The sequence below is a fragment of the Phoenix dactylifera genome, chromosome 3 (assembly GCF_009389715.1).
Source record: "Phoenix dactylifera cultivar Barhee BC4 chromosome 3, palm_55x_up_171113_PBpolish2nd_filt_p, whole genome shotgun sequence".
NCBI classification, from domain to species: Eukaryota; Viridiplantae; Streptophyta; class Magnoliopsida; order Arecales; family Arecaceae; genus Phoenix; species Phoenix dactylifera.
In genome coordinates, this window is record NC_052394.1 from 8,659,927 (window position 1) to 8,675,632 (window position 15,706).

General features: G+C 39.4%; 1 protein-coding gene across 1 annotated transcript; it reads right to left on the reverse strand.

Annotated features, from left to right (window-relative positions):
• Positions 1-844: 844 nt before the first annotated feature.
• Positions 845-11,459, reverse strand: LOC103700976 (homeobox protein knotted-1-like 1). Its single transcript, XM_008782888.4, has 5 exons — positions 10,794-11,459; positions 10,603-10,713; positions 10,301-10,463; positions 1,597-1,844; positions 845-1,395 (listed from the first exon to the last, which is right to left on the reverse strand). Exons 1-5 carry the CDS (start codon positions 11,037-11,039, stop codon positions 1,207-1,209), a joined length of 957 nt encoding a protein of 318 aa, XP_008781110.1. The 5' UTR covers positions 11,040-11,459; the 3' UTR covers positions 845-1,206.
• Positions 11,460-15,706: the final 4,247 nt, after the last annotated feature.

A 15,706-nucleotide genomic window follows, 5' to 3' on the forward strand; every position in this document is an offset into this window, starting at 1 on the left:
GAAAAACTAATGAAAAAAAAAGAAATAGATGTTTGGTTCTCCTAAAATAACTCTCGCATGATGAAACGCAAAATAGACAATCCAATCAACAGCATTATTTGTCTTCCTATGGATATGGGTAGCCAGGAAAGACCCAACATTAATTGTTTTAGCGTTCCATAGAGTGCAAATGAACCAAGCATGAGCCCCAAAACGCTTAGCTCCAGCCCAGCCCATTTTATAAGCCAACCAAGCTTGAGCCAGCTTGCCTAGCTTCCGAACATCTTAGTTAAAAAATGAAATAGAAATTTAAAATTATTTTTATACTTTCACTTATATATTATATTTTTAAAAATGTATGACCAATATTTATAATAAAGTCATAATAATCATTTGCATAGATAATAATTAAAATATCATAGTATAAACACATTATTTTTGCATTCGACCTAATCCAATCTCTAATTCAGAGCTAAACTCGAGCCAGCTGAGACGCCTGTCAGCCCTAATAGCAGTAGGGCCGTATAACAGTGTGTATTACCTTTAATAGATTGAATTCAGCTTAATCCAGTAGCTGTATACGGGCAATTCAGATTACGTACACATGCAAAACTCCAAACCTGTGAACCCTTTAGTGCCCTTCAGTTAGATACCATCAGGTAGAAAACGCTTACCAAGTTACACAGGCATCCACTGCCTACTTTTCGAACAACTTATTACAGCACAACGACAACTAACCATTGATAAAACCAGCATGGACAGAATCAAAAGACGACAATGATTTACTCCATTGGTGAGAAAGAACCAATGTCTCTAATGCCACCGAAGACATTGAACAAGACATCCACATACACTAACATCACAGTTAAATACTAAGCTCATCAGTTCAGAGAGACTCAACCCAGTTTCTCTTGCTCATCAGCACAAGACAGCAAATTTAATCAACTCCCAGACATTCGGAGCTCAAAAACATCCAACGGTAATACATTCGATGATGGAGTCGACCGAGATGAACCATGATCAAAAAGATACAAACCGAAGTCTGGCTCATCAAGTCAGACTGACTCCCAAACCGTTGCCATGATACACTATTTGTCGACAATGATAACACCAGTTTCAGTCGATCGAACACCATATTCACATGGGCATCAAAAGGAGAGATTAATTAAATTATCCAAGAACAAAGCATCATGGATGTTATGATGAGGTGGCACTTAGCATCGTCGATCATGGACCAACGGTGCCTGTATCGAAGTACAGCATGGTCCCGCTGGATCCACCACCAACACCCTCCATAAGGGCGAACCGCATATCCTCCGAGGGCTTCCAGTGCCTCTTCCTCTGGTTTATGAACCAATTGTTAATTTGCTTCTGGTCAAGCCCTGTCATCTCAGCTAGCTTTGCCTTCTCCTCTTCCTGAAGAAGCCATCACAAAGAAATTGCCACCAATTAAACAACCATTAATGCATGGCTTGCCACCAATTAAACAACCATTATTGCATGGCTTGCCACCAATTAAACAACCATTAATTCAAACTAAATTTAACCATTGTCCAAGCTCAATGTCTAGCTGAAGATAGAAGCTCTAAATGGATAACATAAGGGATAAGAAACTACCGTGGGATAGGGCCACCTGTAGTGGGTATGCCACCAATCTAGCAGTGTCAACCTTGCATCTTTGGGTAGCTTTCCCTTCTTCCTCTTCTTCAAGAATTCCTTTCTGAGATTGCTCAGGTAGCCACTGTACTTCTTAAGAAGCATTTCCTTCAGTTCGTGGTCAGCGAGGCGCGAACCGGATTCCTGGCTTTCCAATGCATCCACATCACCACAGCTAAGCTCTTCTTCAGACGACCCAACCACTTCATCTGACAGAAGATACTGAAAAGTGTCAAAACAAGGGAAAGACCATTCCGGGAACCAAACTGGATCTTTGCCACTAAATAAAAATGACATCATACATTAAAATTTCAGTTTCATTGATCAAATTTTAAAGCATTCGGCTGCTCTATGTAATAGACTTCTAGTCAAATACTGATAGTCCATCTAAACAAAGCCCAAGTAAATCAGAGCCCTACCAAAAATGTAATACATATCACAGCAGACACAGCAATATCACAGCAGACACAGCAATCACGAACAATACTAGTCCTACCGATGATCCTACATCACATTTTTCCCAAACATATTCGAAGAAACAACATCGATAGAATCAAATCACACTTACTTTTGGTTCGTCCACCAACAAAACACATGTATACAAAAGGTGATCTGGAGAACTGAAAAAAGTTTAATAATTCGAACAGGCATCATTGATACTGCATGAGCATCCACAGAATTCTTCACACCCTCGCCCACTAAAGGTCCTTTAAATAAAAATTGCATTAAACAATAGTTGCTTTCACAGGCATACCCTCTAGTAAAGGGAAGGAAATCCAACTTTTGGGTGGATCATTTTTCCAGCCACAATATTGTGCTTGAGAATTTTCTTAGCCTCTCGTTTTCTTTGCAAGCTAGTTTCATAGTGAATTTTCTAAATAAAAATCCTCCATTATCCAACCCTCTATTGACCTACAAATGTTTCCAGTATTGGCAATTAGGGACACCCAAACCCTATCGCTCTCCGTACTCAGCAAGCAATACAACAAAAAGCCTAAATTTCTACCCGCTATTCCATCGCACCAACCAGTTACAAGCAAAGCCTGGATTTTCTTATTCTTATACAGGCATTAATCAAGGGAAAAAAATGAGGTCATCTAAAACATTATTGGAAAAGGAGCATTATGCATTTCTTCCATCCAGAAGAGATGAATGACAGTCCTGAATTACATAACAACAAAAACAATAGCAACCACAATAATAAAAGCAACAACAATAACCGCCATCACATTCTCGTAGTTAACACCAATAAAAACTATACAAAAATATGTGAACACAATAAAGATTTGACTGAAAATTTCAACATCCTTTGTAGGTGCAACATGAAAATGAGTGCAATGAATTATTGGAAAAGGAGCATTATGCATTTCTTCCATACAGAAGAGATGCATGACAGTCCTGAATTACATAAGAACAAAAACAATAGCAACCATAATAATAAAAGCAACAACAATAACCGCCATCACATTCTCGTAGTTAACACCAATAGAAACTATACAAAAATATGTGAACACAATACAGATTTGACTGAAATTTTCATCATCCTTTGTGGGTGCAACATGAAAATGAGTGCAATGAATTATTGTAGCAATTAACTCAAATTTAAACCAGAACAAATGTCTATATTTCAAATTAGCCTAATATCACGGAAAGAATTTTTTGACAATTTATGAAAGAAATTGAAATATAATACGTTCCATAACAGGAGGTGCAATACCATATTGCTGCACTAACCACCTAATTAGACAAATTAATGAGACTAAGAAGAACTAACAGGTGTAATGAACTCCATGCTTAAATATCACATATATAGACAGAAAAACAATTCAAGGCTTGAAACCTTATACGAACTATTGCAGCATTAAACCAAACAATAAATAATCTTTAGAGAAACAGGTTGACATTTATTTTGGATCTGCCTGCTTACGAGGCCATTGTAGCTGCAACTGTTTGTAACCAAGGACACCACCTAAGTAAATGGTCTACAGACATCAGGTATACATTTTGACAAGGAACTGCATGAAAATGTGATTTTTTTGGGGGGGGGGGGGGGGATTTCAAAAAATGATAGAATCATATATGACGGCCATAACAGAAGAAACAAGACAATAAGTAGAAAGCCAGTTCAATTTAACAAACATTGTCATAAAAAAGATTTCAAGATGTAAAGTATAAAATAACATTATCAAGCAAACAGTAAAACAACCCACATAGTATCACGGAACTTGCTCAGCAAGTTGTGTCTGTCCATTTAAAGAAAGCACTGACAGTAGGGTATTGAATATCAGCATGCATTACCAGCTTAATAATCCAAGCAAGTAGCAAGACAGATTTGGGAATGAGATGAAGCTCATTTAAACAAGGAGTAGTTAGAACAGTATGCAGAATGCATTACCACCATAAAAATCCAAACATGTAGCAAGACAGATTTGGTAATAAGATGAAGCGCATTTAAACATGGAGTAGTTAGAAACGGCATGCAGATTGCTCCCTCGAACATATATTAGTGAAGGCCATTTAAAGCATAAAGAGATAATGCATATGCAAAAAAAATCTTTGAATAATAATAGATGCGTCAACAGACGGTTAAAAAAAAACAATTCAGAGAAGCCAGCACCAGCAAATCCAAACACAGATTTAAATGATCATCGTATCATCGGAGAAGCAATTTTAATTGTTATTTAAGCTAATTTCGGCATTGACCTCTGTTAAGAAAAACATAATGTATCATCACCAATTTTGCCCCAAATTATAATTGAACTAAATGCAAACACAAAAAGGCAGTATATGCTACAATACAGATGACTTCCCCCTGGGCGAAATAAATGGATAATACCCACAATAACACAATGATAAAGGGGAAAAGGGAAAAAGAAGTCCTATACAAAAGAAACCCAATTTAAAAATCATATATAACTCTAACTAGTAAGCCTTTCATAGACCAGGAGGTTCTCAAACACAATCTAAGACAAACAGTAACCCAAATAATATACCAGAAACCATTTCTTACCAAAATAGTTTGAGCAAAAGATCTCAGACATTAATAAAGTTGCTATAATAATAATAGCTAATGAATAATATTAGAAAAAGAAAAATTAGTAAACGACATAATTCCTATAGATTTGAATTATAAAAAAATACAGCTTAGATTTGAAAATAAGAGAAAATGATAGTACAATACATATACAGCACCAGCCCACAGCGGAAACGAGAAATCTGTGAACGTAGTACAAACAAGCCGTGTTTAGTATTCCTGTGATCTTATCAACCCGTAGCACTAACCTCTGCAGCATCTCTCTTCACAGACAACTAGCTTTTTTCCTTCCAAATGAGCTGTTCATGTATGCACTATAAAACTGACCTAAGAATAACATTAAAAAATTCAAACCAGTTAGAGATAAAAGTGCTTTTTTAGCAGGTTTGGTTCAGGACGACTGCCATAGAGAAAAAACTTCAAAGAAAAAAATACTACTGGTTTAGAGAGTTGCCACCCCCAATGATGAGATTCGAGAAAAGTAGGAATGAGCAGATCATGCCCAAAAGAAAGAAGATTATTGCATTTTTCATTTATCACTAGTAATCATTCTATTAGAGGGGCTGAACAACCTTTATAGAAAGAAAATCAACAGAACTTGTTCCAAGGTTTTTTTCTGGACCAGGATGAGATCAAAGATGGGTGATACTTACACAGGATGGAAAGAAGTAAACAAAAGCGGAGGAATGAAGAAAGCTCAAGCAAGGGAGAATGGAATCAGTCGTAAATCAAGGTTGGAGAGGCCTTAGGTAGTAATTGAGATGCCTTCCATTCAGGTAAGAGACCATGCAAGCTTAATAAGCATGGAAATGGCGTCCATTTTCTAGGACCAATGTTAGCATGGTAGAAACGTCCATTGTGACTTCCTTGGGTAAAATTTGTGTTACTAAAAGCTTCTGTATTTATTTATGAAAAATTAAAAATAAAATAATTTCTCATCATCCTTGAGCATAAAATTGTCAGTATCAATAGAAACCAGTGGTTAAATGACCAAACTTTTCATGCCTAAATTCCCTTTTTAAAGAAAAACCCTTCTGTAAACTGGATGATACTCGATCTGGTTGTCATGGTCAACAATTTTAAGGAGGTTCAGGGTTAGCTCCTGAATGGAGCATGTCTGGGCATTCAGACTTGGCTATTTACTATGGTAGGTCATGCCACCCTTTCTGTTTTAAAAAAGAGGCAGAAAACATTTAGTCAACATAGTTAGATGTTCTAGCTCCAGCACCTGTCAGGACAAAGCATGAGGACATGTGCGAAGCACCATTACATAACAAAATTGATAAGTGAAAGAGCTATCTATGCTGGTAAATAGACTCGAATTACATATATCAGAATCTCCTACTGCATATTGACAAATGCTTCATTCTTCTGAGTTTTTAAATTCTTGGTTGGTTTTATAGGCATTTACATATAGCCCATGAGTATTACTCAACATCACAGTTTAGGGACAAAGAAAAAAGTAGTGCAAACCTTGCCAATTTGTCATACTTCTCCAGGTCTGGACAATCACACACAATTCAGCTGGCTCAAACAAAACTTGCAGACCTACTGGCAGGTGCATGCATGGCCTGAGCACCTTTCCAATGGAATCCAGTACAACTATCTATCAAAACTTTCCAAATCCAGTTATCCTCTATCACAATTATTTCCACGTATTCAGTTTTTTGATGTCACTTGATCAGATTATTATTGGTTTAGCTAGTTACAAAATTTTGTTCATCATATGGGAACATGATTTGAAAACTATTGTGAACAGTATTACGATGTGTAAAAAGAAGTCTAATCTACCAATGAAGAATTTACATCCATATAGTTATACAAAAGAAAGCACATCTACATGTTCCTTTTTCCACATCTCCAATTACCGCAGAGTGCTGCATTTTTTGTCCGACTCCCTGTAAGTTCAGTGAAGACAGCTGGCAAGCCATGTAAATCACTGGCACAAAGACAGCTTAAAATCTTGATCTTTTAAGATGAGTATGGAACTCAGGTAATAATCCAGTCCTTTGTGACATAAAATGGAGAATAGAAATTGAAATAAGCAGACTCTATATATCCAACTTAGTTAACCAAGCAACCCCAAATGTCCAATCAATGTTGAAAACACAAGAATCAAGAGTTTGAAGAAATGAAACAATCAGTTCAAAGAAGCAATAGAGAAGAAAAATGAACATGTCGGTTAAAGAGAGATGTTGGGGAACAGTAAAGGCAAGGTGATAACGTGTCCCTACATTTGAGTATATAAGATGTTCTAACCAGGTCAAGTCACAAGTTATCAAGGTGATGTGTCTATTGATGTGCACATAATCTCCATAAAAAATGAAGAGTTTATTGTAGGACAAAGTTCATATTGTTTTACCATGCATATGAATATGATAGGTAAGAATATTCAGAATGATTAAGAATCTTCATGTCATTACAAAAAAAATCCTTGAAGAACCAGCTTGAAAATTCAGTACAAGGCAACAAACGAAGGAGCTTCTAGTTACAATCTTTGGTCTGAAATAATGTGCATCATATACAAAATCTTTGGTCTGAAATGTTTAATAAGTGGTGGTTCGCCACTGTTTAGACAAAAAAGAAATAAAAGAATATAAAAATTATTTATTTTGGATGAATATTGCATGACATGAAGTAGTGTGACTACAAAAAGGATAAAAGACAACTTCTAAAGCTCCGCATAAAGGAAAATAGTACCAATGCAACAAGAAGGAACAATCAGACAATTAGGGAACCACAACCCACCCCCTAAACAGCATGCCTACATTAATCAGAGGAGGTAAATAAAAAGCAACATCCACCCATAATAAGTTCAAGATATTAATTAACACATGGTGCATCATGCATTAATTCAATATGAGAATTCAATAAATGGAGAAGCTACAACAGGGAGATAATCCCTATCAGAATTGAAGAGCAAAACTCTACCTTGCAAACAGGAAAAACATTATACTCTAGTAAGCAAAACGGCATTCTACTCTACAAAAGGGACAAAACATGTACAACAACAAAGTGTAGAGTAGCATTCTAAACTATCACTAGTGACACCTCCAAGAAAATCATATAACAACTAGCTCCTGTGTCACAACTTCAAACACTTTTCAAAGCCCTTCGTCCCTAAACATATCTAACTGAGACAGATTTTATCTTTCTCCTTGAAAATGTAGCTTCACATTTTAGTTGAGAAAAAACAACATACTTGAAAATATTTATGTTCCCTGAATCCAATTCAATCCACATGGTGTTGCTTTATCCAACCATTGCATGCATGCAAGACCTAGAACATCTCCAAACAGGGAGTTTCACTAGCTTCTTACCTACTGCTCGATTAGCTCACTTAAAACTAAGATAAGCAGTCCAAACCCAAGCAATATAAGAGAACAGTCTGTATAAATCAACCTTCATCAGAATCCACCTTGAAATTGAAGCTGCAATAAGGGCAAATACAAACCCTTTTGAGCAGATGTGTAATTCACAAGTCCAAAAAAACGACCCAGTAGGGTCAAGATCATGTCGAACAAAACACTTAACCCACAATCAGTCTGCACACACAATCCAAACACAGGTCTGAGACTTTCATTAATAATTTAAATTTATCTCATAAAAGCATGATAACTATAAAGTAAGCTTCCAGTCTAAGCCAATATCCTGTGCTAACACCAAAGCTACATCATGACAGAGAGAATATGCAAACTAAAAAATAAAAAGAAAAATATAAAAGCTCCATAAACAAAGAAAAGCAGCATAGTAATTTGACACAAACTTTGGAAGACATGATAAGGAAAAGGCAATGAAAACCAAAAAGGTCAAAAAATAATAATAAAGTAAAAGAAGAATTTGAGAAACACATGATAAATCAGTAAAATAAGCTCATTCACAAAGCTACTTTTGAAGAACCCATAAAGCAATGATCAAAACAAATCTAGAAAGAAATTTTACCTGGTGAGGCAAGTTTCATGGTGTGCTAGGTTGTGACCATTGAATTACATCTATATTTGACTTAGATAGGGTAGTCAAATCATTCTAACATTATTTTTGTAATTTGTGCAAGACAAAATCCAGATAGTAAATCAATTTCCATGTAAAGCTTTCATTGGGGTTCCTTAGTAAAGGAAGAAAAGAAACAAATACTGCAAAGAACTTTATCATTTATTTCATCTAAAATTGCAGCTCACTCCACTATCATTCATTCAACCTACACTGAAAAAAAAAAGAGAATGTTTGATCATTTCCATGGATTACAAGTGAGGGCATATGTGACTTGCAATATTTAACTAAGAGTTCCCAGCAATAAATAAGCAATAGTAAATAAGTTTTTGCAAGATTAGCAAACCAAAACCATGATGTATGAAAACAGAAATATAGCAGTTAAGACAGAAGGTATTAATTTCTCATATTTTTAATGTAGACATGGGGCTTTTCTACAATCTTTTTTATCAAATATTGTAGGTCAGTATTTCTGCATCACAAATTCTCCTATCTCAGATGCACTATGTCGGATTGCATAAAGAAATTAATGGTTCCGGGACCTTTCAATGCAGACTTCAACCGATCAAGTTAAAGATATTGCTTATGCGTACTAACACAAACAATGCCTGATATAATTATCGTATTTCTCCATCATAATTAAGTAGATAAAAAGTCATAGCAAAACAAATATTACATGGTATTGCATGTTGTAAAATAATGCAATCAGAAAAGGCTCGATATTCCAGTGCTCAATGCAAGCACCGGTAACCTGAGAGCTACATCGTCTAAATATACCCGTAAAATTCACCAAAAGGTCTAAAAAAGGCAGGTCTGAGGCCAACTAACGACAGCGTAAGCAATAATATTACAAGTTTCATAAACAGAAACAAGAAGGTGACGATACTGAATTACTGATAGTAGCACGCATTTCGAGATCCAAGACGTACTTTAATAACCATACTATTTCTAGGTTTTCTCCCTGCATGGCTATCGGAGCAGTACCTGAAACATTTACAGAAATTTCCCGAATACAAAACCAATGAAAACAAGAAATACTAATGATGAAAGCGACATTTAGATGGAAAACCTATCATAAATCCCCTAAAATACTTGATCCAAAGACAGGAAATGATTTCCATTAATGGAACTCAAGGCCGGTCCATAAATCATTTATGTCTTGGTAGAATGAAGAATTATATTCTCACAAGTTGAAGGCCACGTTCCATCTCATCATCTTTAAAAGGGTAATTATTCCTCCTCACCTCCCCCCACCCCAACCCCCCAAAAAAGGGGAAAAAGAAAAAAGGAAAACAAATCTTCGACAGGAGAGAGATACTGTTCTCTTTTCTGACCAAGGGAAAGATGACATCTAGAGCTATCTTTCTAAATGCTGTGAAGAGAGAAAAGGAAGCAAAACAAAGAACCACACGCACACGGTTCCAACGTTGGACACAACCCTACGCAGTCCGCTCTGACACGCTACACCCCATTTGCATGGACACGATTTGACGGCTCGGAACCCCCCCCCCCCCTCCTTCACCCCAACTACTTCCTTTCCTCTCTCACTCTCTACTCCTGCACCGTGCGATCATTATACTAAACGGTTCAGATTCTTCTCCAACCGGAGATGGCCATGTATTTGTTTAGCTGTAGCTTTACCGGAAGGGGAGTTGCCGGTGGCGGTGGTGGTGGAGGAGGAGGTAGTGCGGCCTTTGCACAGGTTGCTCAGCTGCATCTCGATGCTGTTGAGGAACGACGCTGCCTCGTTGAACGGCTTTGAAAGCTCCTCCTTGTATCGCTGAAGAACCCGGCAGTAGGATTCCTGGAAATAGAAGCCAAAGCTTGGCTCGATGATAACGACTTAAAAGCCAACGAACGAACTCAGGACCACTAATACTAGTACTTCTACTAGGGAATAGTATTTTGTTTCCTTGGAAGCCACGTTAGTTCTTAATTCATACCATGAACTCGTCGAGCTCCGGATCCGCTCCGATCTCCCCGCATCCCGCGCTTGCGTACCTCTCCCGCCCTATCTCTTCCAACAGCGATGCCATCTCCGGCGGCGCCCCCACCTTCGCCACCAAAAACCAATCAAAAGGACCAACAAATAAAGAGCAAATTCTTCCGCTTTTGTGAGTCCGATCTTATATACCTTTCTGCATTCGATGTAGGCGGCCACGAGAGAAGGGTAGCGAGGATGGTTGGCGATTTGGGCCTTGATCAGGTCGGTGAGATCCGAACCGCCGGCGCCGCCGGCGGCGGAGATATCCGACGCTTCGGTGGCTTCCCCGCACTGCGACCGGTCGGCCTCAAAGCAGGCGAAGCTGGACGTGGATCCGACGGCCGCCACCTCTCCACCCCGCGAGATTCCCGGATGGATACTGTACAGATCTTCCATCCTTCCTTCCTTCCCCAAATAGAAATAAGATGGAGAAATAAAACAAACAGACAACGAGAGCTAATCGTTCGTTTCTAGAAGAGAAGAGATAGAAGGCAAGTGGAAGGATCCGGAGTGGACTTGCTTCTAAATATGGCCGATGGACTTGCCGCTTTAATTTATGAACGAAGGCAACGCATGGAGTGAGCAGAGAAGGTTTCTGCTGCTACCACTAAAAAAGGGAGTGCAAGAAGGAAGGGAAGGGAAAAAAGCCTGAGCGAATCCTCCGCCCTCCTGAAATCGAAACAGCAGAAACAGCAGCAACAGCAGCAGCCACTGCGGCTCCTTCCATTTCCACTGCCCTGCAGCCCAAAAAACCCAACGAAAAAGCTAAGCCATCATCTCTCTCTCTCTCTCTCTCTCTCTCTCTCTCTTTCTTTTTCCTTCGTTTTCTCTTAAAAATTTAATCTTAATATTTATAAAAAAAATTAATTAATTAATTAGAGCTTATAAAATAGAGGAAGCGGCAGGAGCGGGAGAGGAGGCGCACGTGGTGAGAACAGGGAAGGCCACCGATTTCGCAGGGGAGGGGGAGAGACGGGCCGCCCGTATCTATGGCCGTCCCATCATTATTAAGACCGATATGACATTTCGCCACGTGTCATGTGACGATCGGCTGTTGTCCTGGGGAGGCGTGATTTAGGGTTCGGAGAAGTACTGCTGTACCACTCTCCTCCTGCTGCTTTCCTTTCTTTTGCCTCTTTTCTTTTCTTCAATAAAAAAAGTTTATAGCTTTGGTTTTTACCGGCTACGGGTACTAATCCCCGTAAAGAACGGCGACACCGGAGGTGAATCCGGTTCTGGTGCCCCCCAGGTTTGGCCAGAAACTCCGCAGACTGCGGTCTTCTTACGGGATAAAAACTTGCCTGCTTCTGCTGCGGTCTGGGGGATTAAAATGTTCGCGAGGCGCATCTGAAACGGGGCGGTGGACGGTTTAGCTTCCCGGGTTATTGTAATCTAATTCGCCTGGAAAAGTAGACTTCGCTGTTTCCCGTAACGGTACTTCCTGCGCTCCCTTCGAAACAAAGTAAAATAAATAATAAAATTAAATAGAAAAGCTTTTGAATTAGCACCAAGATTTCCTGGAATTACATAGAAGCCATCGTCTCGTGTATAATTTTTATAACAGCCCCTTCTACATGATGGCAGGGTTCCGCTACCTGCAGTAAGGGATTTCATGTGGTTTTTAATGTGAATAAAGCATATTGGAGTATTTCTACAACAATTTATCTATTTTCCTAATTTAAAATAGAAAATAACTAGTAATAATAAAGATAATAATCCTTTAAAATTCAACACTTCAAATCAGCTCTCCATATGTTAAAATGGTTATTTCACCACTCAAAAATACTTTTCATTAAAATTATTTTTTTGTAATAGTTTATTTATAGGGCAAATTGATCTACAAATATTTATGAATATGTGTACAGATAAATAGATTTCTCCAGGTCTTTGGTCCAGGCCTCTCTGCAAAGAACATCTTTCAGGCAATTCCATATTTTCAAGGGGTTTGGAGTGTGAATTCCTAAGGACTCAGGTCCATCCGCTGGTCCCGCAGAACATGTTCGACGAGTGGACTGGTGCTGCTGCAGCAGCCATCAGCCATCTGCGGTTGTCTTTTGAGCTCTCATTACTGCCGACGTCCGCAGAGAGACCACACGGTTTGTTCTCCGGACCCAGCGGGCCGATCGGAACACCAACTGAGTCTGTGACAGAGGCTGAGACGCTGCCTCCTCCTCCTCCTCCGTCCCCCTTCCTCCGAGTGCGTACCCTCTTCTTCTGGTCAACGTTTCAACGCCCCCCACCACAGCATACATGCACTCCGCCTCTAGCTCTATAAGCCTAGCCCCTCTCGTCTTATATAAGGGTAGGGGGTACGGGTACAACCTTTTCCTCAGGTGGCGACGATGACCACCTAGGCTTCACGCTCTGGTCTTCTCTCGATCGCCATCAGCGGCGATGGATGGCGACCACACGGCCTGCTCCGACCGTACGTCCCCACCCTGAGCGGGGGTCCTCTGACTCTAAGTCTGTCTTCTTCTGGTTAGTTTCTTGCCGAGTCCACTATTATTCCCCCCGATCCCATCCTCGTCGCCTGGCTCTCTCCTCGGGAGACAGAACAACATGCCCTCTCTCTTCCTTTCTCTCCGGACTCCGGAATCCGGATGCAGTGCAAGAGTCACCGCCTCACCGGGTGATGAGCCGAGCGGGATCATGAGCGCTCGTGTGGAGCTAGGACTACTGAGGGAGACCGAGGTTTTGCTCCACTGCTCTCTTTTTACTGTATCAGCAACTCTTGGTTGGTACTGCAGGCCGCTGGCAGCAAGCAGTTGCTTTGAATGATAGGGAAATTTCGTCAATGTAACCATTAAGGCAGACTGGAGAGCTCGCCCCTCCCCCCTTCCCTGTACATTCTAACACCTATTCTGTGACACGTTCATTACCCATTCATTGGGACTCTGATGCACAAAAGTCGCACCAGGGTAAGTCTGCAGTTAGGTGCTGTTGGCTTTAATTGTATAATCCCTTGAATAAATGGTACAGTATACTTGGGGAGCATAGACATCATGGCACCTGCCTCGCACTTGACTGCAGTACTCAAAGGTTATTTGTAGCATCAAGTTTTAACAAGGTTGACGTATGGCACCTGGCGAGCAACAGATGTGCATGTGGTGCGTACTCGATCGGCTCGCTCCATTCTCCTTCAAAAGCCATAGAGAAGATTGGTGCAAGTTTGACCGTGGAGAAAATCTTGGATTCCCACCTTTCCCTTTCCCATATCTCCCCCTCTCTCGTATACGCTCGCATGTCCGGATGAACAAAGAGAGCTGCACACCTGCATCTTCAAGATTCATACCAGCGCCCATAAACCCAGAAGGAAAAGATAACTATTCTGAAAGATTTTGTCTGTGCGACCGGAGTTGCTTCGAGTGGCTATAAACAAGCAATAGAAAATGGAGACGGCATGATAGATGGATGACAAGGTTGCTGCACATTCTCCTTTGACCAGTCATCAAGGGTCAAAATAAATTACTTCGAATTCATTGCACCATGTGATGGTTCAGGTTGTTGGCATGGCTACGTCTGCCTGTGAAGCATTATTGCTCGACACTATTGGCAAGGTTTTTTCCAAGAATATCACTACAGCAATTTACTAAAACAACAATATTATTTAAATGTTATCACTGTTTTTTTACCGGGATTGAATGATGCTCTTAACATTGTAGAGCTGGGGAACTCATGGTTTGTAGCGACATGCACCGTGTTCACTATTTTTTTTCATTAGAAATCCGGTTTCCATGCGCCTATTATGCGAAACTGAAGTTCTAATTTTAAAGGGAAAAGGTTAATATTTCCCTTGCTCGATCTTGAGACCTAACAGGAGATAGTTTTGCTGAGAGAGGCTCTAGGGAAACTGGTCAACTGAATCGAAAATCCACCTCTTCCAATTCCCAAGTACCCACATCTCTTCGAGTTCATACAGCACCCTTGCCATCTCCTTGACCATTAACAGTAAACCCTTTGCCCCCTCATCACTAGCTAAAACTCCACCTTTGCAGCCTCCTCATCCACCACCTCCACTGATGCCGATGGCCAGCGAAGAAGATTCTCTATCGTCTCAAGCCATCAGCTCTGGTAGCCAGGCGAACGCAATTGATCTAAGTAAATCAAATAAGGACTTGTGTTGGATTGGCACAACATAAACATAAATAAGAAATTTGGATGAAAAAAAAACGAAAGAGGTAATAGTAAAGCCATTCCTAGGATTCCAGCAATCTCTTCTTGAGGCTTGAGTTAGGGTTTATTTTCGATTTGATCTGGCGGGCTCGTATAGGCGACCAAGATCTCGTTCTTAGGTTTTCAAAGAGGACTCGAGATATGGAAGCTTGGATTTTCAAAAGTCATAAAGAGCTTGGATCATCTCAGATCCTTCAATGGATCTCTTGCTAGAACTGCTAAAAACTTCTCAAAACTCATATGCTTGGTTGTTCTCAGATTCCAATTCGTATGGGAGCGTTCCCAACCCAAAGCTCACCATTGGTTGTGCCTCTTGCATAAAGAAAACTAATTCTGTCTGTAGTTTGATGTGAAATATTAGTTCTTTAAGACAATTTCCCTTATGGAGGTGTTTGATTCAGAGATTGGTTAAAGAACAAGCTTTGGTGGAAAATGATGTTGACATGGTGGTAAAAATTTGTCCGCTAAGACCTTTCTTACCTATAACATTTAGATTTTTGAACCTTTATTGAAGTAATCGTATATATAATGCCGCTAGAAGTGTAGGGACATGTTTACTTCTCTCCCTTTTTTCCCTTATTTTCAATATGCTTATCTTTAAGCTCCCTATCTTGTGTTGTTGTTTTTTTAATGATAAAGGGAGGATAAAAGGATCCAGCTAGCTTTTATGAATAAAGAATATATATATATATATATATATATATATATTGAAAGAGTCGATTAGAAAGATAAAAGGATGAATAATAAAAATTTCAAAAAAAAACAAACACTAAAAAAAGAGTAAGGAATATTTTTGATTTTGTTTCAAATTCTTCCAAAATAGCTTTTTTTAATTACATAAAACAGACGACTAATTGAAATTTTGAAAACCAGCATAAACAACATAAGTG